The following is a 27708-nucleotide window of genomic DNA, read 5'->3' on the forward strand; positions in this document are numbered from 1 at the left end:
ACCGGGCTTTAGACTGGCTGCTTTCTTCTCGCAGTGGTTAGATCTAAAAATAAAAGATTAATTTCCTATAAGGTCGGAAGGTGGCATGTCTTTAATCTGCCAAACGTGACGTAACGGGCAAGCATGGAGGCGGATTTATTAGTTTTATTACGTATGGTTTATCGGTTCGTGTTAACCACTGACGGGGGATTTATTATTTTGGAGAGACCATATTTTATTATGAGACTTGCAATGTGACGACATTATTTTTGCTTTCTTATACAGGTAACTTCTTTGTAAATATACGGCCGTTTTCACTATCGAACGCGTACGTTGAATAGAGCTCTGTGATTGGTTCGTGTGTCACCCTTTGCGTCCACACGCACTGTGAGACCTCATAGTAATGTTTGTAAATATGGGCGTTACCTAATATGTCATTTCCATAGAATAAGTATAACCATAATTGACGTGTTTGTGACAGTGTATCTCAATATTTAGATAAATTAAATTTTGCTACTGCTGATGGACGTTTTAGATAAAACTGCTCGTCCTCAGTAAATAAATAACATGTCAAGACTCATTATAATACGATAGGCAATTAAATTATTGAAATTAATTTTCCTTCTTCTTCTGTTAATATGTGGTGAACATTTTACCAATCCAATGCCTCTACGAATGGCTTTTAACGCAGGTAGTTCTGTTTCTTAATTTCGATCAATTAACCCACCTGCTGTGTTAAGTAAGAACTGTTTACTTGGCACACCATAAAAACTATTCGGTAAAACAGCTTATTTGTTTTTGAGCTTGTATGCCTAAAACAATTGAACATCGGTTCGTTTAAAATTCGAATTCGAATGAAGATTGGCAAAGACCTTGATTTGCTGCCAGAATCACCCGAGCCAGTACAGCCGTCTCCGCCGTAGGTTTTATTTAACACGTGCACGTTACACATCAACATGGCAACTGCATGTCTACATCTATGCATAGTTGCAACTTGCAACAAGCATTTTCAAACAACCACCTTGGGGGTTTGACGTGTGGTGTCAAGACCACCATCCGTGCACATTCTTACACCTTATCGTACCAGCTATAGGGTTCACTTTCGAAGTTTCCAACTGAAAATAAAGTGGCGAATTTGATTGCAGGCTTGATGGACATTTGCAGTGATATTCGATTTAGCGGAATTAGATTGGTTGACGTTGATGCAGTTATTGTCGCTTCAATTTTCAACTGAATACTGAAAATAGTATTAAATTGCTTTGTTTTTCTATTCGTAACTGGTACAAAGTCTGGTAGATTCAGAAGTTAATTTACTAAATTATAGTGGTATTCAAAGTGTTAAAAAGTTTTTAGATATGAACCGTCTAGTGCGAAATGGGCCTCCAGCCCATGTAGAAGGTATGTATGGTCAAAAAATACTTAGTATAATATTTTGTAAGTTATCAAATAAGTTTCTTGTCGTGGTTCCAAGTAGGTATTACTTAAGTTCCCAAAATGTCGAAGTTTGGCGCGTGTGTTTATATGAAAAGTTGTGTGAATATGAAAGGTTATGACGATTTATATCACGAAGAGATCTGTCCAGCTGAAGAGTTTGCGGTGAGCGCTTCTGTTAAAATTGATCAAGCTAAATTAATCGTAAGTGTTGTATTATTTTTGAGGTGTGATAGGAGTATGATTGAATTGAGCTGGGAGAAAACAACTTCGCTAAAGGCGTTACATGTTAATTAATTTTATTTGATTGTAATTAAGAATTACATTACAGGCATAAATTTTCCATATTCGAATGAATACATTTTACCTAGTACATAATGCACATCACATCTTTTATGGGCAACGTTAGAGTATTCCTTGTCTGCTTTCAATGGTATTTTTTGGGCAAGTTCTTCATCATAGATTGCATGGTCATTGTGACAAAAATACCATTTGTTTATTTTAATTACCAATTTACGATTTATGGCTTCATAAAATATTTGGTAAGCAGGTACTCTTATGTTTGCCTATCACCATTGTCTACAGCGAACTCACTGCTCAAGAAACTGAAAATTTCGGCAAGCCGTTACGTGCCTTTTTTCAATAAGCCACTTAAAACTCTCAAAAGATTCGGGTATTGAGCTATGCCAATAATAACCAGGATGAAAGAAACGGCATGAATTCTAAACAGATCAAAACCAAATATTACACGTCATCAAAGCTTATATTTACATCTCAATTTTCTTTCTTGAGCTTTTCCAAGGTGACAAAACGTCGTAACCTGTAACTATGCCATTCAATCAACCATAATACTAAAGTGGATTTCCGTCAGTGTTCAAACGCATTGAATTCACTTCAATAGACCATAGTCACGAATAAATATAGCAGTGCACACTCCACACTTCACCTCGGCAGTGGGAAGGCGTTGTACTGTGGACTGGCTTTCTTCGAAGGATTAAGCTAGCAGTTATGTTTAAAAGTAATAAGTTAATAGAAGCCTATACTTGGTAGTTTGTGTTTAGTGTTTGTTTCTGTTATGTGCTAGTGTTGGAAGGATTGATGTGGTTTGGTTCAGTCTTTTCGTTAAAACACGGTGAAAGACTTGCCTACTTTTCTATAAGTTACTGGTTTAGGAAGAATGAGTAAGCCTTTGTGTTTTACCTAGTCCCATAACAGAAATGTCTTAATCTGAAATTAGTTTTTGTTATTTTAAATGTGTGCGTTTGTGAATTATTGTTATTTATAAACAAAATTAAGATTTATTTTTCCACAAAAAAGTGATTTTAATTTTTGATTGAATCAAATAACATTTTAAACATCGTCATAATATTTTTGTGGAATAAAGTCATCATTGTGTAGAATAAATCATCATTAATAATGGAAGTCTATATTCCACATACCTAATAGTAAACCAACGCACGTGAGACCGCTTTATCAAAGAAGCGTTTAAACTCATAGACTAAGAGCGAGTGAACGCCAGACCTATGTCATTTTATAAAAGCTGAAAGTTTGTCAGCGTATGCTCCCAATATAGGATTTATTGTTGGTGAATTATGAAGTTTGGGTCATGGTGGCTTTGGGAGCTACCCTAAAAAACGGCTGTTGGGGTAAATACTTCTAATTATTGTCCAAATATTATACATAAAGCCAGACAGTTTTTTTAGGGTAGCTCCCAAAGCCACCATGACCCAAACTTCATAATTCACCAACATTATATCCTATATTGGGAGCATACGCTAACAAACTTTCAGCTTTTATAAAATGACGTAGGTCTGGCGTTCACCAGCTCTTAGTCTAGCAGTGGCACACGCGGGGAATCGAATGCAAACCCTATGTACTTATACATGTGCAATGTGGATTGGCGTTAAATCTGATTCACACTACAAACACGTATTTAGAAGGATCATGTTGTGGTGCTTATAAAGCTTTATCAAAATCGTGTTTATGTCAAACAGGACTTTAATGCTTTAATTTCTTTTTCTGTGCATAAGTATATTTCGAAGTTAAATCTTTATCTAATTGGGTTGTTGGCAACATTAACCAATAATTCCGTGACACATTTTTTACCCGACTACCAGAAGAAGAAGAAGAAGGGTTATGTTTTTTCATCACTTCATTCTAGCTCTAAAATCTGAGTGAGTTTTTAATTCACTGTAAAATTAGATTTTAGTAATATTTTCCTCTGTCCAGTTTTTTATTTTTACGTCCCTTCGCCAAACTTAATCCACGTGGAGTCGCGATTCAGCATTAAAAAACGTTTATTGAGTACCTATCTACTATTGTAATTAATATAGCTTCAGAATGGAAATGGGTCAAAAGTGTCAATAGTCGATACTTAGTGTGAATGTGGCGTTACTTCCAACAATCCATCGGTAGTTTAGATCAAACCTTCCAAGAAAGATAAGATAAGAAAAATGCTCGCAGATCGATTCAGTGATTGGAATGCGACTAAACTAAAGTGATTTCGGGCGGTTCCGTGATCGCTTCACACTCGATAGACGATGCGAAGTCACGAATAGTTGTGATTGGTGTTGCTTATCGATAGACTTTCGATAGTAAAGGCAAACGTTTAGTTTAGTATCGATAGTTTATAGATACACTAAAGCCCGGTCTGTAAGCACGTAGAATTTTGTCCAATGACCCCAAGCTACCCATCCTTTTTTTTTTTTTTTGAAGGGACGCGCGCTGGTAGCTTGAAGAGCTTTTCCAACTTCACCGGGCAGAGTGGCGAGTACAGAAGGTACTCTAGCCGTTTGGCGATCGTCAGTGCGCGTGCCGACGAGGCCGAGTGTGGGCTTCGCGAAGCGAAGCCCAGGCTCATCCGCGTCTGTCGCAGATCGACGTTCGCGATCGGGCCGTATCGAGCGCATAAGGCGCCCGATCAGTGGCGAACCCAACTGGAGGGTTGCCCACCGCGGTGTTGGACCAAAGTCCATCCTACGGTGGGCTCACTCTCTCGTAAGATGGTGCAACCCAGCCTTAATATTTTACGAGGTCAACTATCGATGTACTTAAACTATCGATAGTTCCCCAAACCCTAATTGTGATGCAGCGCACATTTCACACGTCGACGCAGTAGTGGGAAGCCGTTTTGTTTCAACTGAAAACTGCCTTAAGTTCGCATCCGGCTTGGCGTTTCGTACTCGTTGTGAATTTTTAAGTTACGACTCTTGAAATGCAACTTTGAATACCGTAGCAACAACTAACAACTTTAAAGGGTCATTGAGTTAGAAAACATTTTGTAAACACGATTAAAGAAGTTTTAGAGAGCGAATTTAATGACTAGGTTTTATAAATGACTAGCTGTGCCCGCGACTTCGTACGCGTGAAAATAGTTTGAATACTCTTTTCCGTTTTTGCCACATTTTTCTTTATTACTCCGCCCCTATTGCCTGTAGGGTAATGTTATATAGCTTAAAGCTTTCCTCGATAAATGAGCTATCCAACACAAAAATATTTTTTCAAATTGGACCAGAAGTTCCTAAGATTAGCGCGTTTAAGCAAACAAACTCTTCAGCTTTATAATATTAGTATAGATTTACCAACGTAAGACTTTAATAACAGTGAAAGTAAACCTCAAAATATTCTTGAAAGGATCATTATTTTCCTCTAATACTTTCGAGATACAAAATGGCTTAGTTACCAACTTTGTCGAAGTCATTAAAAGTGTATTACTTGAGAAGTTTAAAAACTCTTCCACACTATCTGGAGTGACTGAACTTTACTTTCGGGTTACGGAATTTTTCTTAGAATTCTTTAGAAACTCGTCATATTTTACTTAAAAGTGCCAAGATTTTTTAAAAAGTGCTTATAATATTTATTATTAGTAAAAGTTCGAAGTGATGTTGCGGAAAAGTGTGCTGGGTACGTCGCAAGAGGAGTTTTATGGTTTGAAAAATTGCATTTAATAACTGTTAGCAATACCTCGTTTCAGCCAAATGACGTCCACTGCTGGACAAATGCCTCCCCCAAGGTTTTCCACAATGAACGGTCCTGCGCTGCCCGCATCCAGGCTCTTCCCGCGACCTTTACCAGATCGTCGGTCCACCTACTATTTACGAAATATTACACATTTGTACGATTTTGCAACTTACATGTATTTAAAGTAAATTAGGTATACTACGGAACCGATATCAAGAGTAGCACTGGTAGCACCTAGAATAGACCTAGCTGTAGAACAAGATAGATTTGGTACTCATTCATTAAGATCAGACCAGATCTCAGATCATCAATCTTCCAACTTACGGTTGAGCTTAGTCTGTTTTCATCATCATCATCATCACCATCATTTCAGCCACAGGACGTCCACTGCTGAACATAGGCCTCCCCCAATGATTTCCACAATGGCCGGTTGGTGGCGGCCTGCATCCAGGGCCTGTTTAGCCAGAGTAGTTTGTTTTAGACCATTAAAAATAATATTTAATCAGTAGGTACAATTTCCACATTAAGCGTTTTATTGAAAGAAGTATTGTTTTGTTATTTCCAACACAAAAATATTCCTTGTTCTCACATACAATTCTACTTATTATGATCGTAATGCAAACTCGTAGGTTTTCGAGGCAAATTGGACGCCATTGTAGCTCCACAATACGGTAGCTGAGGGCGACAGATTTGGAGGACCTGCATGTGCTTGTACGCTCGTTGTTATCGGGAAATTGTATTAGAACCAGAGTTGGTTGCCTTGATAAGTGACAGTGAAAAATTGGTGGTGAAAAAGTTTGTGCATTTCGCGTCGAATAAGTATCGGATCAGAAATCTCGGCGTAATCGGATCGGTGTAACATACATAGAAAAAAAAAATACCAACCGAATTGAGAACCTCCTATTTTGTTGAAGTTGGTTAAAAATACTGTTGCAAGTTTATCTCGGAAAAATCGGCTTATTATAGGCTTATGCTTAACTTAGTGCTTGAGGTATGGGGCGGGCACGGGAGGTGTGACATTGACATAATTATTATGTGATAGAGCATTCAAATCTGAAGCATATTATATTTTAAATCTCGTTGACGTTTGACGTACTATTTAAATAGTATAAACAAATAAAAAAAGATTGAATTTGACTTCAGGCACTGACTGAATTAAGTGTTAAACCTATACTATAGGTACATGCTTTAACTTTAATGTTAGTCATGATTTAGCTAAAACATTTTTAGCCCATTAAACCCCAAGCGTTGCTTAAGACCGCGTAACAATTGATTTCTATTGTCTCCATTCGCGGGGCTGGAAGAGCTAAAACTCTTTTGTTGACGTGTGCAATGTGCATTACATTCAAAACCTGTTTTCAAAAACGTGTTTTTTTTTCTACTACTAAAAGATTTGTTGCGGCTGCACACGGCCACCTCCCTGGCCGCACAACACTGGCCACCAAGAAACCACGTTCTTTTTCTCGACGACCAATATCGTTACTCTTTTGTTTTCGCTACCGCTCTCCGCCCTCAAATTTTCACACAATACAATAATTTTCACGTCTCCATTTGTAAATAATAAGAATGCAATAAATTCACAATTTTACCATAATATTAAAGAGTATTAATAGATACGATACTCCGTGTGTGCTTCGGGGTACATACACACGTGTAAATACTTAATGATTTTACTCGTAACATCGAGCCACTGTTTACTTAACCAAGAACAGAAGAACGTTTTAGTAAAACATAGGTAATATCGTGCGTTGATTTTTATTAATTAAATCAAGATGCAACTTTATTCACGAATAATGATTTCTACAAAACTAGTTTATTAGATGGATAACTATGATTTAATGTAAGTTATAATGAACCATACACAAAGATTGACCTAAGTTTCTCCTATCTTTTCAGAACGAGTCCTCTACGCCCGGAGCAAGTTGCTGGCGGGTGTGAAACCGGCGGTCGTCGGAGGAACGCCGATCACTGAAGAGGAGGCGATCGTAAGTTCTTGTACATAATAAATAGTCTACGTACGAGTTATTATTATCCTATAAATTAGCCAATTTTAGTGTTAATTATGTAGGTGATTTTCAGTGAATTTTTTTTTTTTTAACTCAGTTCAACATAAATCAACTTAGATTGGATACTTTTGAGTAGGTATTTACTAATTTAGTACATACAGTACAGATGTTGGCACGTCAACACTAAGGTATCTTATGTAGTTGTGTTAAGAGCAATATTGCAACAAAAATGCATCGTCTGATAGACTGCACGCACATTTTGTTTCAGTGAAAATTTACTGAAGTCAAATTCACACTAAGGCCCAATACAGACGGTGAAACGCAACTGCAACGAAACTGCAACTTACTGATGCTTCTGACGAATGAAACTAAAACTGAAAGTTTCAAACTGGTCGCGTCATGTGTGGTCTCTCAACGGACGCTATGGAAGAAACTTAGATGCAACTCAAAAGTAACTAGCAGTTGCAGTTTCGTTGCAGTTGCGTTTCACCGTCTGTTCTGGGCCTAAAATTTGAAAATTAAATTAAGCATTCTTAGGCTGGGCTGCACCAGCGGGTCTAGTCAAAACGCACTTTAAAATCGCAAACCCATCGCAAACCAGTCGCAAACAAATAAACAAATCGCAAAAGAGGTCGATAACAAAAAAGGCTTAGTCAAACGGCAAAAAATCGAATCGCAAAGCCCTACCTATCGATAATCGAAAGACTGGATTGAAATTTCCCATACAAAGGCTTAGCCAACATGCATTTAAGACTCAATCAAAATCGAATCGAATCGCAACACCCGCCATTTTCATTGCGATTACTAAAACCCCGGTGATAAGCTTCGATTCGATCGAAAACCAATAGGGTGAGTTGCACCACCTAACTTTGACCGTAACTATGACGTTAACCGGTGTTTTTTGTATGGAGTTTGACAGATTTAAGACGTTTGTCAAAGTTAAACTAAGATGGTGCAACCCACCCTAAGGCTGTTTTGACAAATCCGTATCGCGATGTCGTTTTGACAGTTAGTTTGACGGCGAAGCATAGACGTAAACAGAGAGCAGAAAGAAGGAAGAAACAAATTAAAAAAAAAAGCTAAAAAAAGTAAAAACAATCGCAAAGTCATAGACATTTTTTAACTTTTATTCGATTTTGAATGAACTTTTATATCGCCGCGTCGTTGGTGGTTCAATGTGCATTTTGGCTGCCATTTTCCGATCGAATCGAATTCCTGGTGACGCGGCGACTGACATTAGTGAAAACTTCATATTGGTTTGCGATGGCATTTTGACTAGACCCACAGCTTACTTTAACTTTGACAAACGTCAAAAATCTGTCAAACTCCATACAAAAAGCACCGGTTAACGTTATAATAGTTACGGACAAAGTTTGGTGGTGTGCAACTCAGCCTTAGTACCTATTTAAAAAAACGAACCCTCTGTCATTATTGTTAGCCACCTATTGTATAATTTTTTTTATTCTTCCTAGGAACTTCGCCTCATCTCCTTCGGCACTGCAGCCTGCCCTCCCCGAGGGGAATGGATGAGGACACCTCTAACCATGAGGTCTCCAGAACAGCCGCTGGCTTACGGTCTAGCCGCGCCACGTAATGGAGCAAGATCACTTCTATCGGCTCTGCAAGCACACATCATCAAGTGGCTGCTGTTCGATTCGCGGCCCCAGACGAAGGGCGCTAAGAACTCCTTGCCGCCGGAGACGTGAGATTTTTTAAAATCATTTAATCACTTACGATCACCATCACTACCGCCAAAACACGAGACTACGAACTGGATAACATAGTGTAGGCAGACCTCCTACTCAGTGAACCGACGGTCTGGTGAATGTTGCGGTAAGTACCTGGGTACGCCCCACACCATGAGGTTTTCATGAGGCTCGGTCCCACTTTTCGGAGAGAGACACTCACTTCACCAGACTATTGTTTGAAACGCCATAATATATTCTAAAGAATAAAACTTTTTAATTTCGATTTTTCTTTTTTTTTTCTTTTTTTATTCGAAAGACGAATTTAACGATAGAGTAAATCTGATTTAAAATATTATTTTGTTAAAATACATTTTCTATGGCTACTTTTGCTATCTATTGTCACGTAAACGTAATTTTAAGTCAAATAAAAAGATAAATATTTGAAAATCTTTGATTATATACGATTTTTTACTATGTTCCGCTTCTGACGGAAGAATCCCGCTATTTTCACTCAAAAAGTACCAAAGTCCCGACTTGGCGAAAAAAAAAACTGGCAACGCTGGGTTTCTCACTACTACTCACCACAGACCGGAAGACATAGTGTAGCAGGCAGACCTCCCACTCAGTAGACCGACGATCTGGTGAAGGTCACGGTAAGCACTTGGAATGCAGACGCCCATAATCAAGCAAGTGCACATCATGAAGTGGCTGCTGTTCGATTCGCGGCCCCAGACGAAGGGCGCTAAGAACTCCTTGCCGCCGGAGACGTGAGATTTTTTTTATTTATTTAATCACCTAAAACCATTATCACTACTACTAAATCACTATCAGGTAGACCTCTCACTCAAAGGATCGACGATCTGGTGAAAATCTCACTATTTTAGATCTCCAGATCAACCACTGGCACTTACATTTTTCAAGTATCACAACAATGCGGACTTTGAGACATTCTCAAAATAGTTTAGGTACTTGTGACGTGTAATGCTTACCACCCCCCGTGCTGAAATATTGTAAAAATTACTAAACAAAACAAAAATGTTGTTATTTTCAATTGTATTTCACTCATCCTTTGAAGCGTTTAAGAGCAATAAAAACTAGGACTGCTGATTCCCACAATGAATGCAACTGTTTCTGATGCTCGAATAAAATAAAATTGGAAAATTCAACAACAAAACCCGACTGTACTTGAGGAGTGTCTTTTCAAAAGGGGATACCTACATTCTATCTTATTTTTCACAAAATGGGAAAAACTTATATGGGAAATATTTGCAGACCTACCGAAAAGCATTATTTCTGTTATGAAACTATTTCATTACAGTGTTCTAACTACACTTTTTGCCAAAAAATATGACTTGTTAATTTAAAGTTACAGAGTTCAGAAAAATCATAATATCCTCTTTTGACACGGATCTTTTATAATATCCCCCTTTGTTCTGTACTTACTGTAAATATCCCCTTTAGTTGAGCCTACTATTTTGTAAATATCCTCTTTTGTATTGTACATCTCAAAATTTTAAATGATAATAAAACACAGATTATTCTTTTTTTTAAATAATAATAATGACCAAAATTAAAGACGCTACTAAACAGAATTATATATTTTTAATTATTAGACATTCAAATCCTGAGCCCCGATTACGGTAACTTTTAACGTCTACAATACAGACGCGTTTCTGATTCTGCGATACGATTGGTCAAAACAGCTGACGTACGCTGTTGAACGACCAATCGTATCGCAGAATCGAGAAGCGTGTCTGGATTGTAGACGTTAAAAGTTACCGTAATCGGGACTCTGATTTGTCTAATATCAGAGCCCCGATTACGGTAACTTTTAACGTCTACAATCCAGACACGCTTCTCGATTCTGCGATACGATTGGTCGTTCAACAGCGTACGTCAGCTGTTTTGACCAATCGTATCGCAAAATCAGAAACGCGTCTGGATTGGAAACGTTAAAAATTACCGTAATCGGGGCTCTAGTGTCAGACAATCACACAACATAGATTCCGTTTTACGTTAATTTTGCGTTCCGTTCTACAGAGTAAAATGTCTAAAAATAAATCCTAAAGCATAAAGTTAAAGGAAATAAAACACTATGTAAAAGTAAATATCCCGTTTTGAAACGGCTAATTGGTATAGTGTAAATATTTGTATTGTAAATATCCTCTCTTGTTATGAAATGAAAAATAACTATTATTTTTTTAATTTTGTAAGTGTAAATATCCTGTTCTGAAATGAACACTCATATTTGAAGCTGCTTTACTTGGGAGAATATCCCGTTTTGATTAAGATTCAAGTGACGAAAGTGAGTATTCAGCACTAAGAACAAGACTGCATACTCAGTTTAATAAATAATAAAAATGTAAATATCCCCTTTTGAATAGACACTCCTCACTTGTCGTCAAAGGCAAATAAATTAAATTCAACATGACAAATAAGTAATGTAAACAAAAGCCGACAAATAAAACAAACGAATCATCACCACAAACTATTCCGAACCATTTGAATCACGTTTCAAATCCATTTGTAGCTAAATTAGTTTCACAACGACAATATTTGCAAAGGCAATATTGTTGTGCAGGTCAAGCCTTCTGTTTTATTTCCAAAATAGCTCTTATTTCGTATAGTTTAAGGCCGAGCTGAATGTCAACGTGTTACGCCTGATGGAGTTCAGTCAGTATAAAAATTACAAGCGTTCGCTTTCAGACTCATACCTCTGGCTATAACAAATGATGCAAGTTCCGAACTATGCTAAAGTGTATAGTGAGCCTATTAAGAGTAACGAGAATTACATTCCTTAGTTGTTTTAACACTGGAGTTTTATTATTGAACCGAGATGATTTACGAATAAGCCTAGGCGCAGACCATCGATTTTTCGTGGGCCGATAGTTTAATCAGGCAGTTGATCAGTATGGACATGTATGGAAGTGCGCACATTACACCGATTTGTTATCGGCCGATTCTGTATACAAATTAGAATCGGGCCCAACTATCGGCCGACGAAAAATCGATGGTCTGCGCCTAGACTAATAGTAAAAAAATTACATAACATTTTGAGAGCTTTTTCTATAATTTTCTCGACTACGAGTACTACTGCCAGTGCAAAGTATACAGTTTCATCAATAAAATCTAAAGATAACGGTGAATTCCCAAACACGCGTCTTAGCATTACCTTCTGACAGAATTTAGTATATTATTAGCCTATTTTACTTCCAGAATATTGTTCAGGAATCTAATTCTGCTACCCTGCATATAAAGGCAACTTGTAAGCTTTCTGTTTTAAAGCATTTTTCCAACACATGTGGACAGCTTTACGATAAAAGCCTAGCTCGCATCATTTTTTTATCGTGCCCCAACATACAGCCCCAGAAGCGCAGGCACACTACCGCCTCAAAATGCCGATCATAACTCTCACGCCGGCGTGCCTCAGCATAAATCTGAACCATGCACCATCCGACGATATTTTACTTAAAACGGGCCACTTTATGGTCTAACCATTCCCCCGTGTTTATTTAAATTATGACCAGTGCAATCGGGCTGTATTTTATGCGAACGACATGTTCGGTCTTACGCGATAGTTCGGCGACCGTTTGTTCGAAGCGGTTTGTCATTTGTTTTTGGGAATTCGAATTCAGAATTTTTCTATCAATGCTGTAAAATGTGAATGCACGTAAATGTTTGTGTTTATTTACAAGAGAAATATCATGGATTTGAGTATTTATATTTTGTCAAATATTTTTTACTTACTTTTTTATCGGTAATTTTTAGTAAGCAAATGCTTAACCCTTGCAGCTTAGGTAATAATTTATTAATTCTTGCAAGAGAGTATCACAAAAGTCCAGCGGTTGAAAGGAATCGAACTACCAACCCTCTAAATATTTAACACTATCTTTTTGTGTTTAAATCACTGAGCCTATTAGGACTGAAATTCCCATGAGTGAAGCCATGGGCAAAAGCTTTGAAAATGTTTCAGTATGACTGTGTTGAATTTTTAAATTACTTTATTTGACTGATCTCCTTATTTTCCTCCAAGTTACCTCCGCCCCTCCGAGGAGCGTCAAGAGGAATCCGTGTGGAGGGCCTGTAGCGAGGTCATCTGGCGTTGCGCAGGTGGCTTCAACCCTCAAGCGGGCACCGAACCCAAGGCCATCGTCACTCTGCCCAGCGAGACCATTTACGTGCAGCACAGCTCGCAGTATTACCAGGATGGGATCACTGAGAAGGTAGCTGATACTGTCCTTTTCCACTCTGGGTTTATACTTCATACTGCACCCTTTAGAAGAGCGTCGAGATATATCCTTGTGCGTCGACTCTTGAGCCGGTTCGGGCGTCGAGTTGGTGCTCATGGCCCGTGCTTCTTCTCGCCTGGCTACTGACAGTCGGTGGTTGAGACGTTGCTTTAGCGACGGACTGACCTTAGGCTTTTACCTGGCACCACTGTCCAGCCCTCGGCGCGGTACTAGCCCACCGGGTGAGTCGACGTTGGGAGCGTCAAGAGGGAGTCGTCGTGTGGAGGGCTTGCAGCGAGGTCATCTGGCGCTGTGCAGGCGGCTTCAACCCTCAAGCGGGCACCGAACCGAAGGCCATCGTCACGCTGCCCAGCGAGACCGTTTATGTGCAGCACAGCTCGCAGTATTACCAGGATGGGATCACTGAGAAGGTAGCTAATCCTGTCTTATTCCACTCTGGATTTAAACTTCATACTCCGCCCTTTAGAGGAGCGTCAAGATCTATCTTTGTGCGTCGACTCTCGAGCCGGTTCGGGCGTCGAGTTGGTGCTCATGGCCCGTGCTTCTCGGCTGGCTACTGCCAGTCGGTGGTTGAGACGTTGCTTTGGCGACGGACTGACCTGAGGCTTCTACCTGGCACCACTGTCCCGCCCTCGGCGCGGTACTAGCCCACCGGGTGAGTCGACGTTGGGAGCGTCAAGAGTAAGCCTTGTGGAGGGCCTGCAGCGAGGTCATCTGGCGCTGTGCAGGCGGATTCAACCCCCAAGCGGGCACCGAACCGAAGGCCATCGTCACCCTGCCCAGCGAGACCATTTATGTGCAGCACAGCTCGCAGTATTACCAGGATGGGATCACTGAGAAGGTAGCTAATACTGTCGTATTCCACTCTGGGTGTATACTTCATACTCCACCCTTCAAATAAGCGTCAAGAGGAAGCTGTGTGGCGGGCCTGCAGCGAGGTCATCCGTCTGACGCTTGCAATGTTTTGCTTAAGTATATATTGAAAATCATTGAAAAATTAGAAGAACCAATAAGGTTTACGAATATAGTCTGTTTAAATTTCAATCATCTGGTGAATATCAATATCTTCTTCACCAGATAGTCTATATTTTAAATCATTGCATACAATTAACAGCGAGTATAAAACTCTAATGTTACATTAAAGTTCATTAAGGCTATTTATTTTTAGGTCAATCCAACACTTTTAATTATTTTCCAAGCTGCACTTGTTCGAGCTGAAGAACTTGGAGGACCTTCAAATATTTATCAAGCGGTACCTGTATCTGGTAAGTTAAAGATAATAATTTCATTAACATTCCGGAGTAAATTGCGTGAAACTTTTTCTATTATTTAAAACACATTATAGAGTAAAAATTAGCAAGATGAATAAAGCAAACATTACTTCTTGAAATCATTTAGCTACTAGAATGTTGTTTTGTACTAAGTACCTACATCTTGGACAACTCCCTCAACTATCACTATAACAAAAAAAAATCAGTTGTTTGTGAACTTTAAAGGGTTTAATAAAGCAATAACAACAAAGCGTCTATGTTTATGATCTGGAATAGATTATTTTCATTTACTTTTTATAATATTTCAGTTCCAAACCGAAGAAGGATCAGGAGCGCTGCTTCTTCTTTACTCCGTTATTCTTTCTAGAGGCATTGAGAAGTAAGTACATAAAACGTACAACGTTATTAACTTTAGGAAAATAATTATTCAAGAGTGATTAACAACTAGTTCACCGAATCTAATTTTGTACTTTGAACAGCAAAAGGAATGTAATCAAGCGTGTATTCCGTTATCGTGAAATTAATTTGTCATTTACACCGGCAACAAACGAAAGAGTAAATTATTATAACAATGTTCATGAAAGTCATGAAGTCGTATAAAATAAAAATAAATACCTTTTGGATAACAAAGTAATTAAGTAACTATAGATACGAGTACAATAGAGCAAGACTCAGTATCTTTGACAAGCATTTTTGTTGTCTATTTAGTAGACTATAAATTAAAGTGGAATGAGTGTAAAAAAATATCATGTAAATGATAGGTATTTCATGTAGTAAACAAGATGCGGGTAAAGATGACTGACGGTTCTTCCGTCATTTGTTATTTTAGGAACCTTAATTTCGAATTCCTATGATCTTCTGATTAATTTCGTTGCGGGTCCAATGACAGTTTAACTTTCCCCCGGGGCAAACTTGACCTTCATTGATTTTTATGGCGGTCAAACTGTAGATCCTGGCTACACAGGAGTTGCAGCGGTGGGAACGAGAGGGAATGTCAGGAGTGGGAGGTGTGGGAGGAATAGTCCCGGTTGTGTGTCACCAGCTGATATATTGTCCCAACTGTTTCATCATCATCATTATCATTTCAGCCACAGCACATCCACTGCTGAAGATAGGCCTCCCCCAATGATTTCCATAATGACTGGTTGGTAGCGGCCTTCCTGCTACATTTATAAGGTCATCGGTCTTCATTGTGGGTAAACGTCTCTCGCTGCGTTTTCCAGTACGTGGCCTCCACTCCAGAACCTTAATGCCCCATCGGCGGTCAGTTTACCGTGCTATGTGCTCTGCTCAATGCCCATTGTCACTTCAACTTGCTAATCCGTCGTTTATCCGTTGTCAATTTATAATGCTAGCAGGTAACTTTCTAATTACAATAAAGTAACTTACAAAACAAAAGATAAGAACTGGTAGGGCCCAAAAGATAAGGACACATGTAAAGTGCCCCTTAAGGGCTACCTTTTTTTACTGTTTGACATTCATAAGTGCCACCAGTGGTCAAAATTGAATAAAATATTTTTGATTTTATTTTGATTTTTTATTTTGAAAAGAAATGTAAAGTAAGTGAGCCTACTAACTCTATTATATTATTATTTTACTTTTCCTTCTGTAATAACTCTTGTTGTACGAATCTTTTGTACGTGACCTCTGAACTTTGATCGTTGAATTTTGTTAGGAATTTATTATAATAACTTCCCTTATTAAAACAGCTGATTAGATAACAATTTCGAGTTTGGTATTTTAGAAATAAATTTATAACTGGAGATAGGCTACTCGGTTGTAAAAGGGAAAAGGTTAATCTAATTATTGTACGAGTAATTTTGAATGAAATATTATTTGGTAGGTAAAAGGTTGAAATCCATTTTTTTATTTTTACGCATAAGTGAAAGTCGAATGTTCAATTTCCCTGATGAGTTAGAGTTTTAAATGCAAAAAAAAATACTGACAAATAAAGTAGCTATAAAGAAATTTGGCATGTTTAGTAAGTATCTACTCTAATAACATCATATCCTCAGAATTTGGATTCTAGCACTATTCAGACTGAATCTGTAAGGGTACAAATATAAAACAAAACGCTTCAAGAAATAAGGTAGGTAGAGTTCGGCGTTTCCATTGTCTCTTCTTGGTAATCCCTACTAATATTATAAATGCGAAAGTAACTCTGTCTATCTGTGTCGCTTTTACGCCTAAACCACTGAACTAATGATTGGCTGGCGTTTGATGAATTTTAGCATAGAGATGGTTTGAGTCCCGGAAAAGGACATAGGATAGTTTTTATCCCGGTTTTTGAAACAGGGACGCGCGCGATAAAGGTTTTCTGTGATAGATAAAAATTTCCCGCGGGCGAAGCCGCGGGCTGGAAGCTAGTATAAGAAAAAAAATTCTAGCTTTATTTTACCTGTGTGTTTTTTTACCAGCATCAAGAAAGACCTGGACGGCAAGCTGAGCCACCTGGTGTCTGCCCAAGTAGAGGGGTCTCTGAACGTCGTCACTCTGCTGCTAACCGGCAGAGCGACCCCCTACTTGCACAATGGAGTTTTGTACGTGGGCGATGAGGATCATTACGTAAGTTATTTTAGAAGTTTTAAAAACATAATTTCTTTTACTTAAATATCAATAAATATAAAAGTTGTTTCAATTCACGAAGCCGAGTTCTTTTAAAGTTTTGAAAGACATGACAATATCGCTATGTGCATGTACACGTAGTCGTACACACACAAGTAAAGCTCACTCGCCTTTGTGAGTTGCAAGAACTATAAATGATCTCTAAAGGTGTATCTACTCCGTCATCTCATCTGTTTTCCGCTTTACCCTTCTATACTAAAAAATGTTTGGTTACTGATTACACAAATAAGTGTCTTACGAGGCGACAAAACAGATTTGCTTAATACAAAATAATTTGTTTAATTTACACAATATTTTGTTCCTCATAATCAAAGTTAGTAGACGTCGTTAGAGTTAGTCGAACTGGAGTTCGTATGTCGTTTTTTCGTAACCACCAAACCATTATTTAGATTAAATTCCTTGCTAATTCCAAGATCAATCAGCCTCTTTGAATTACTTAACCTTCACTGGTTAAGTGGTTAGGCTATTTGACGGTCAAACTGTAAATCTTGGTTATGCAGGAGTTGTAGTACTGAAAACTGTGGCTGTACCAAATTGACAATCCATGTACATCGATCATAAGCTCATAAAACTGTCGTCATTCGTATTATAACGGCAGTTATGTATGTGTACATTCATGAAACTGAAATTAATTAAGCTATCAATGTAGAGTATTGTAGAGCTACGCAATTATGAAGCAATTTATTTTATAAACCAACTGTACGCGCCAGCATTAAAACCTCATACATTTCGAACTCATGTCACACTATTCTATCACTCATTCTGACAGTCCTTTTTCCTATCCTCTCCCTCCCACCTTCAGTCTCGCTCTCGCATCGCAACGCGCCGCTTCGCCTACCTATCTGGGCGTTAATACTAAATAAGTATCCAAAATAAACCAATTCAAATAAACCCAAATCGCGCGCTAAACTCATCTCAATAAAAATTCAAGTGTTTGTGAAAGTGAAAGAAGAACCAAGCTTGGACCGTCCTGTGGAGTCTGCTCAATCGAAGGTATCCCATCCCGTTCCTATCCCAATCTCCTACAACTCCTTTCTGGTCCTACCGAGCCGCATGGTTCATTTCCTATCCTTTACACTTACATAAAATCACAACTACACATTTTCACGCATCCGTCATTTTGACAACCCTCTAGAAAATTCTAGAAAATTCGCTCGTGACACATTCTTTCTGGAAAGTTCGATTCGTTTGACATTTGGCACATTCTAGAAATTGCTATTCACTCAAACGTCAACTCGTTGTTTGTAAACACGTATATTTTTTAAATTCAATCTTTTAAAATTTTATTTCAATTCAATTACAAATTCGCTTAGTAAGCGACCACGTCGCTTACTATGGGCCTCATAAGAAGGCTCAAGGTCACCCAAAGAGCGATGGAGCGTGCTATGCTCGGAGTTTCCCTGCGTGATCGAATCAGAAATGAGGAGATCCGTAGGAGAACCAGAGTGACTGACATAGCCCGCAGAATCGCTAAAATCAAGTGGCAGTGGGCGGGGCACATAGCTCGAAGAGCTGATGGCCGCTGGGGCAGGAAAGTTCTTGAGTGGCGACCACGAGCTGGAAGACGTAGCGTGGGCAGGCCTCCCACTAGGTGGACCGACGAACTGGTGAGGGTCGCGGGAGGTGCCTGGATGCGAGCGGCGCAGGACCGGTCTTTGTGGAAATCCTTGGGGGAGGCCTTTGTCCAGCAGTGGACGTCTTTCGGCTGAAACGAACGAACGAACGAACAAATTCGCTTACATAGGCTACCTACGCATTTTATTTTCCTACTGGATTATAAATAAATACGCTCAACTCAACTCATTTTTTAACGCTAGCTCTCGTGCGTGTGTTTGCTCACCTACAATACAATGGAGGGAGTAAAACGCAAAATTAATTTGCTTGAAGCTAAAAAAGAAGCGCTTTTTCAGAGGGTTCAGGAACTATACGACCTCAGCCTAAAGGTCTCCGACCCTCAGATTGAACAAATTTTCATGTCTCGCATGCATTCGATTGAAAAAACAAGATCGGATTTTCTTGATACTATTGACGAACTTAATTTGTGTTATATGAAAAATGATGAGGAACTCAAACCTACATTTGCCGCACTCAACTCGTTTGACGATTTGTACTGTAACATCCTTTCGGTGCAAAGCTCCATCGCACAACTAAAGGCCAACACAGAGCGTCGCAAACAGGATTTCGTAAAAAAATTACCGCCTTTAGAACTAGTCTCTTTCGACGGAGCCCCTTCCAAGTGGCCCGTTTTCTACCAAAATTTTAAAACGCTTATTCATGAGAACACTGGTTTGTCTCCAGGTGAAAAGGCTCAATACCTTATAGGAAAACTTTCCGGAAAAGCACTTACAATTTGCTCGGGTATTCCACCGACTGGTGAGAACTATTACATAATTTGGAACAACCTATTAGAAAAATACCAAGACATAAGAGTACAAGCCTCTATGTATTTGGAACAATTAATAAACTTCAAATCGCAATCTTTAGATGAATTTTTGGAACAGTATTGCTCAGCTGAAGCTGCCTTACGACGTTTACAGATTGATGACCTTTCCGATTTCATTTTGACTCATATTGCTCTCAGTAAATTAGACAAAGACACTCTAAATTTATTTGAACAATCCATTAAGCACGTAAAAATGCCTACGTTTAATGATCTCAAGACTTTTATAAAAGAACAGAATAAGATCCATTCTTTACGCTCATCTTTTACGCAGAATAAGCTGTACGTTGATAATAAAACGAATTTCGCATCGCAGTCTAAAAACTCGAAACCGACACAGTCGTTTGCATGGACCTATAAAAAAAGGCGGACGGAACTCGCGCTACAACAAAACTGTGACGCAAAATTTTGGCGTTTGTCTATTGTGTGAGTGAATTTAGGGATGCCATGTTAGCCAAAACATTTTACCCATTTATTTTAAGAAAAACATAGATCGGCAGATGTTACTTGGAAATGTAGACAGAATTATTCCGTGCCATTTTAAAAGGATGAAAGGTGAATGCGTTGAGGTAGGCGCGAAATTTTCAATGTTCAAATTTTCTTACATTGTTTGCAAGTCAGTGTGTCAGGGTATGTACATAATGTTGATCAAAAATGATTCACGCAGTTACAAATTACGAATCTTGTGTACATTATAATCATAATCTTATGCATCATCAATATATTATTATTATCTCTGATAGATTTTTTTTAACATACAACCTGACACTGACTTGCAATCAATGTAAGAAAATTTGAATTTTGCAGTTCCACATTTTTGGGAAGGATCAAATTTGCCTATGAAAATATATCCCATTAAAACACAATTATTATGATAAATTATTTTATTTCCATAGTATGCGTAATAAATAACTAAAAAGTCCTAAAATTATTATAAATTTCCCATATTTCGGGTAATTTTCCCACGTAAATAACTGAGAACACTGGTCTTTGACGTATTATTTTTTCGAGTGAATGACGTTTGATTTCAATTAATTTCAATATTTTAATGTCGGGAAATAAGTGATTGGATTATTATTTTGCCTGTGAAATGTGATTCCTTAATTTTTGTTTGTTTGAACAGAACGGTTTTTACACAATTTCATCACACAAGACATGTCGTATTCGTGTTGTTTTTTCGCTGCTTAAATGTGTCAACTGTGTGAAGTTTGCACTCGAAGTGGTGCGTCAGGGTGTGAATGTGTGCGTGCCGGCCTGTACGTACAGGCAAGCTGGTGTATCCTAATGTCACAGTATTTTGTTGATGAGAATCCGTCCGACTTTTTTTATAGGTCCATGGTCGTTTGTTTCTAATACAGCTTCTGGAGTAAAACCCAATCAACATTACTTCCAATCTCAACCGAATTCGCAAGGCTCATACACTCCATCCTCTGTACGCAAGAATTGTCAACTTTGTAAGACGGAACCTGAACATGCCCTGTTCAAATGCAGTTATTTTCTCTCGAAAAATGCGCCAACTCGCCACTCTTTAGTTACTAAATGTAACTTTTGTCTCAATTGTTTAGGCTTTCATAACATCAAAGATTGCAGATCTCAAAATCGTTGCTCAGTTTGCCAACGTAAACATCACACTCTTATTCATATAGATAACTTTAACGTGAATAGACCTATGACGTCAGTAGGTATGTATTGGGCATTCTAATTCACTTTTTTCTTCACCATTCGCTCTCTTCGATCGCTCATTCGAAAAAAGTGAATTAGTCATGCCCAATACATACCAAACGATTTATTGTAATAATCAGAAAACTCACCAGTAATCAGCTATGCTTCAGTATCCACAACACAACACAAAATATTCACAAAACTGCACTTCACTGTTTAGATCACGCTCGATGGGAACCGCTTAGCCTGTTTATTGCTGAAGGTTTATTCTAGCGCGATTCGTCGTACTTTTATTTCATACTTCGTTCGGACAAGCACATGTCGTTCTTCTCACTTTTGCCAGAAAATGTCGGCACCCTGAACCGGAACCTTTCGCTATGGAGTGGCTCGTTCAGGCCCGATTGGTCGTATCAACATAATCTGAACTTAGTTTCAAATACTAAACACATTGTGCTATGCGTCCTACTTGTTTCGAAATAATTAGTACCTAGAAAAGAAACCTCGCAAGACAGTGCGAAACCCATGGCGATCACTATAACACTGGTGCAACACAAATGAACGATAGAATTGATTCATTTTTGATTTGTCAGCACTTGGTTCCCTGGTATTAGCGTCAGCCCGACGGATACTGCAACATGATATTATAGGTAGCTGTTGCTTGTATGAAATAATGCTACTAATATTATAAATGCGAATGTTTGTGTGGATGTGTGGATGGTTTTACTCTTTCACACAAAAACTTCTAAACGGATTTTGAGGAAACTTTACAGTAGGTATTATTGTTTATAGGTACATCAGAATAACATTATAAGCTATAATTTATAAAGATCTGTGACAAGTTAAATTTCACACGGGCGAAGCCGTGGGAAAATGCTATAAATAATGAATAATTATGAAATGTTACTTTAGAAAAGGTTCTGTAGAATATTACACAAATAAAATAAAGCATTTTGATAAACGCTGTTGTTAGATATTCCACAGGCACATGTTGTTTTCCTCTTTAGAACTAAACGAATTTCATATTATGACAATTTAATTTTTATTTAAAATAATTTGATTTCATTAGTTTTATAACCCTCTGGTGTGTGAGCACTGGTTGTAGGTGATATTAAAACATTAAAAGTATTTATGTTGAGTTATATTCTTTATGTAGTCATTAAAATGTAAACAACAAAATCTAAACAAACTTATTACAAGATATCAATTGTAAATGGAATTATAATGACTGACGGGCGGGATACTGTTTGAATTTTATGTGTTCAACAAGGAACCCTAATACTCTAATTATGAAAAAATGACAATTCACGTATATTTTTAACTAACAACACAGTTTTGAACTTAAAGTACAGTCACCTGCAACGACATGTGTAAAATTTTTACGTTTACATTAAAAACATAACCTGACCTAATACTAACGCAAATGTTCTTCAAAAGTTTAAGAAAGCAAGTTATAAAGCAACTAAAACAGAAACCGTAATCTCCACGTTACTACAGTTTGCAATCAAAAATAGGTTAACGATCAAAAGTTAGGTGTTAATATTAGCTTAAGTATTATTTGTTTGCAAGATTGTCAAATACAATTGACATTCAAAGACGAGATACCTACCTACATTTTTTATGTATTAAGTAACTCTTAAATGTTGTTATTAATAAAATATTAACGCTAACTGTACCTAAACTAACCTTTGATCACACATGCTTACCTTTGCTGTAAATTGAAACTTTTGTTTTTCGTTAAAATATTGGTAAAATTTTATATTTGCTGATCATAAGGAACATTTTTAGGCAGTGCTTGTAAACCTTTTTCGCAATGTTAATTTTCACAGTTTTGCATTGAAGTTTATCTAAAAGTTTTTAACTTTTACGACAAAAATGTTTACGATTTCTTTGTCTGAATTTGCAAAATTTTGGTATAAATCGAGACCCCGAGTTCATTAAAAAGAATTAAATCAGTGTTATTATACCGTGTTCATCAAGAACCTGCAAAGTATTGTGATTGTGCTTCAACGAGAGGATTCCCTGCAAAAATCATGTTCGTAAGTTTTTTACTGATTCACTTTGATTGTGTTTATTGTGTGAGTGCTAATTTAGTGTGTTATGTTTATTAAATCATCTTTAGGTCGGACATTGAGTATTACAACAAGATTGAAGCCAAGCCTCGAGCTGCCCGCAAGCGGGAGGACTTGGAGGACGACGAGCGCCCCATTCAGCGACCTCGGAAGGCGAGCAAGGCGGTGTTTTACGATTCTGAGGACGAGCATGCTAGCAAACGGTGAGTTTAAGTAATTTTAGGCTTGACTGTCGTATAACTTGAGTTCGCGTATTATCACCAATGATTACTGTATGTTTATTTAAAATTACTTTGTGATTAAACAGATATTTTTGTTATAATTTCAGTACAAAGACACTAAAGAAGCCCCCACCGTCTAAGCGCAAGTCTGCTGCAGGCCTTGAAAAAGATCTCTTCGATTCGGAAGACGAACAAGTTCATAAGCGGTAAGTTATTATGCAATACTTAACAGAGTTACACATATTGGTTCTGGTAACTAGTTAAGTTTATTAGAAATCTCTTATGGATGATAATTTTGCTCCCATCTTTAAATTCATCTTCTTTTGTTTGATAGTAAAGATATTATAAACGTCATATTAATTAATTTATAAGATGTTAGTTGTACCTATCATTTATTTATCGATGATTGATCTTTTCAGAGTCGGCAAAGAGACGAAGAGACCTGCAGCGTTGAAGCGCAAACGAGCTCGGGCTGACGGTTGGGAGCTGGAGCTGGACGACGAGGAAGACGTCGAGGCCAGCAGAGCGCGCGCCGCGCCCGGCCGCCTGCAGTCCGTGCTCACGCGCCGCGTGGCGGACGGCAACCTGCGCAGCACCGCCAGCCTGCCCGGCGACCTGTTCGTGGAGCTGCGGCTCTACAACGCCAAGGACATCCGCTCGGTGGCGCCCAAGGATCGCTGGGAGAAATCGGTCTTGGCGCTCAAGTACCAGACGGATTCTGACGCTGAGGAAGTGAATCTCTTGCGCCAGTTTATTAAGAGAGCGCGCGCAGAATTCGTTGAGGAAGGTACATTTTTCCCCAATAGGAAGTAGGTAGATTTAGGTACGAGTAGTTTTAGTTTTTATTATAATTTGTGTCTTAGTTGTAAGTTATTGAAATAATAAATACTTGATTAACTTTATAACGTACTGAGTGCTCAATCTATTTGATTTTATTTATAACAACCCTTTCCTTAAGTAATTTTTGTATTTGTAACATAAAATTAAATATTAAAAATGTCGAACAGATCTATATACTGTTCGGTTTGTGATATTTCCGTCAAAAGTAAAGCTTTCTCAGCTCATCTTAGAAGTACGATTCATAAAAATAACTCAGCCGTTGAAGTATGTGATGGTATAGAAAAAGTAGCCAGTGCTTTCCGTAGTCGAATCGCATCGTACCGATTGCGCTACGGCGCGGACGAGCCCGAGCGCGCCGCGCAGCCGCCGGCCGAGTTCCTGCACGGGCTGCGCGCGCGCGTCCTGCAGCTGCTCCGCGCGCGCCAGTTAACTTTCGACACCATTAAGGTGAACTTTGAATTGTTTGCTGAATTCCATTTGAGAACCAATGATTCGGACAAGACTGAAATAAAGTCTTTCGCTACGGAAAACATTATCATTCACAGGAATTTTAATTTTCAAGACATTTTTTCTGAAATAGTTGACATCATTTCAACTAAAATTGACGAATTTGAAGAACGGGACAGCGGCTGGTTATTTTTACGTAATTGTCACTTGGAAGTTAATATCAATAAGTATAATCCTCTCCGAGCATCTAAATTTATTGACTTGCCAAAAGCTATAAAGCTTAAACGTGCGTGCATTAACATTCAAAATAGAGACGAGTTTTGTTTCTTGTGGAGCGTCATAGCTGCGTTGTTCCCAGCTAAAAACAATGCGCATCGAACTTCTTCTTATCCTCATTTTAAAAACGTAGTGAATGTAAATAATATGTCGTTTCCCGTGAGGTTTTCCGATATAAAAACGTTTGAAAAAAATAATCCTAGTATAAGCGTTAATGTTTATGGGCTCAAAAATAAAACAAATATTGTTGGTCCGTTATATCGAACCCAGAATAAAAAAAGAAACCATATAAACTTATTGTACATAGAAAGAGGAAATTGTTCTCATTATTGTTTAATAAAAAATCTTACTCGTTTAATGAGATCGCAAATAACTAAGCATCACGGCAAAATATATTTTTGTGACGATTGTATGATATTTTTTGAGAATGAACATAAATTAAATTCTCATGTGTGTGGTGGTGTCACCACTATTTTGCCGAAGCGTGGTACACTTATTGAATTTAAGAATTTTGAAAAAATGCAGGATATGCCGTTTGTAATATACGCGGATTTCGAATCCCTTTTGCAAACCAGTCCGGATGGTCCGAGTTCAAATTGTACCGAAACGTTTCAAAAACACATACCAGCTGCTTTTGCTTATTACGTTGTCTGCTCTTATAATAGTTTATTAAACCGTTACGTATCTTACCGCGGTGAAGATTGTGTTGAAGTTTTTATAAAAAATATTAAGAGAGATGTATCAAGAATATTACAACTTTACAAAAATCCAATCCCCATGAAAAAATTAACAAATTACGAAGTGGAAATGTTTCAAAAAACAAAATATTGTTATTTGTGCAATCAATTATTATTTGACGATAGAGTTAAAGACCACTGTCACCTGACAGGCAAGTATCGCGGTGCGGCACATTCTTACTGTAATCTTAATTTTCGTTTACCGCAATTCGTACCTGTATTTTTTCATAACTTGTCGGGCTACGATAGCCATTTATTTATTTGTCAATTGGGACAAACATCAGGACCCATCAAGGTTATAGCTAAAAATAAAGAAAATTACATATCATTTACTAAGTTTTTTACGACAGATGACAATAAACATATGGCGGTTCGTTTTGTAGACTCCTTTAAATTTTTGGGCACAAGCCTTGAAAAATTAGTTTCAAATTTAAATACAGAAGATTTTGCACATTTACTTAAATTCTTTCCTGAACATGAGAAGTTCGAGTTGTTAAGACGGAAAGGTGTGTACCCATATGAATATATGTCCACCTGGGAGTCATACAATGAAAAGGAACTGCCTCCTCGACAGTGCTTCTATACAAGTTTAAGTGATTCTACTGTTTCAGAGTCTGATTATAAACATGCTAATGATGTCTGGAAAGAATTTAATTTAAAAAATCTGGGCGAATACACAGATTTATATTTGAAATCAGATGTATTGTTACTAGCAGATGTGTTTGAAAAGTTTCGCCACACGTGTAAGACAAATTACAATTTAGACCCTTCGTTCTATCTTACAGCCCCAAGTTTGAGTTTTGACGCTATGCTTCTTAAAACGAACGTTAAACTTGAATTGATCGAGGACTTGGAAATAATTCGATTAATTCAGAAAGGTATTCGCGGAGGAGTATGTCTCTGTTCTACGAGATATGCAAAAGCAAATAACAAATATTTATCAGATTACGAACCGACTTCTCCGGATAACTATTTATTTTACATAGATTGTAATAATTTGTACGGATATGCAATGTGTTCGTATTTACCACATTCGGAATTTAGACTATTAAATAGTTCAGAATTTGATCGTCGTGAAATCCTTGAGACACCCGATGATTCTGAGGAAGGCTATATTTTGGAAGTAGATTTAGAATACCCAGAAAATTTACACGATTTACATAACGAATTACCCTTTTGCCCTCAAAAATTTTGTCCACCCGGTTCAAAAGCTCCGAAACTAATACCAAACTTATACGATAAATTCAACTACGTTATCCATTATGTACATTTAAAAACGTGTTTAACTCATGGTTTAAAGCTAAAAAAAATTCATAAAGTAATAAAATTTAAACAGAGCCCTTATTTAAAACAATACATTGATTTAAATACAGAATTACGACAAAAAGCTAAATCTACTTTCGAACAGGATTTCTTTAAGTTGCTAAATAACAGTATTTTCGGAAAAACTTTAGAAGATACGGAAAAAAGACTCGATGTAAAGTTAGTCAATAAGTGGGTTGATACTAAAAATAAAACAAAAAAACAATTCACTGCAGAACAATTAATAGCGAGTCCAAATTATCATAGTTCTACTATTTTTTCTGAAAATTTTGTTGCTGTTCAATTGAAACCAGAGTCCGTTATATTGAACAAACCTATTTATATAGGGTTTACGGTGTTAGAAATTTCAAAAAGCCACATGTACCAATTTCATTATTCTGTTATGAAACCGTTTTATGGCAGCAATTTGAAACTTTGTTATACGGACACAGATAGTTTCCTTTACTCTGTGAAGACTACTGACGTATATAAAGACCTTAAAAA

General features: G+C 37.8%; 2 protein-coding genes across 2 annotated transcripts in view; both read left to right on the forward strand.

Annotated features, from left to right (window-relative positions):
• The first annotated feature begins 1304 nt into the window (after window positions 1-1304).
• LOC135085687 (inactive ubiquitin carboxyl-terminal hydrolase MINDY-4B) overlaps window positions 1305-27708 on the forward strand; it is a 45771-nt gene continuing 19367 nt past the window's right edge. Inside the window, exons 1-10 of the mRNA XM_063980498.1 lie at window positions 1305-1377; window positions 7267-7355; window positions 8849-9078; window positions 13098-13287; window positions 13344-13398; window positions 13510-13954; window positions 14020-14155; window positions 14514-14579; window positions 14894-14964; window positions 17003-17150. Of these exons, the coding sequence (XP_063836568.1) occupies window positions 1335-1377; window positions 7267-7355; window positions 8849-9078; window positions 13098-13287; window positions 13344-13398; window positions 13510-13954; window positions 14020-14155; window positions 14514-14579; window positions 14894-14964; window positions 17003-17150 (1473 nt within the window). The 5' untranslated portion in view covers window positions 1305-1334. The remainder of the gene's footprint in view (window positions 1378-7266; window positions 7356-8848; window positions 9079-13097; window positions 13288-13343; window positions 13399-13509; window positions 13955-14019; window positions 14156-14513; window positions 14580-14893; window positions 14965-17002; window positions 17151-27708) is intronic.
• LOC135087119 (uncharacterized) lies at window positions 22907-24433 on the forward strand. Its single transcript, XM_063981958.1, has 4 exons — window positions 22907-23344; window positions 23432-23584; window positions 23710-23808; window positions 24022-24433. Coding segments are annotated over exons 1-4 (648 nt in total). The 5' UTR covers window positions 22907-23342; the 3' UTR covers window positions 24416-24433.

The sequence above is a fragment of the Ostrinia nubilalis genome, chromosome 2 (genome assembly GCF_963855985.1).
Source record: "Ostrinia nubilalis chromosome 2, ilOstNubi1.1, whole genome shotgun sequence".
Classification (NCBI taxonomy): Eukaryota; Metazoa; Arthropoda; class Insecta; order Lepidoptera; family Crambidae; genus Ostrinia; species Ostrinia nubilalis.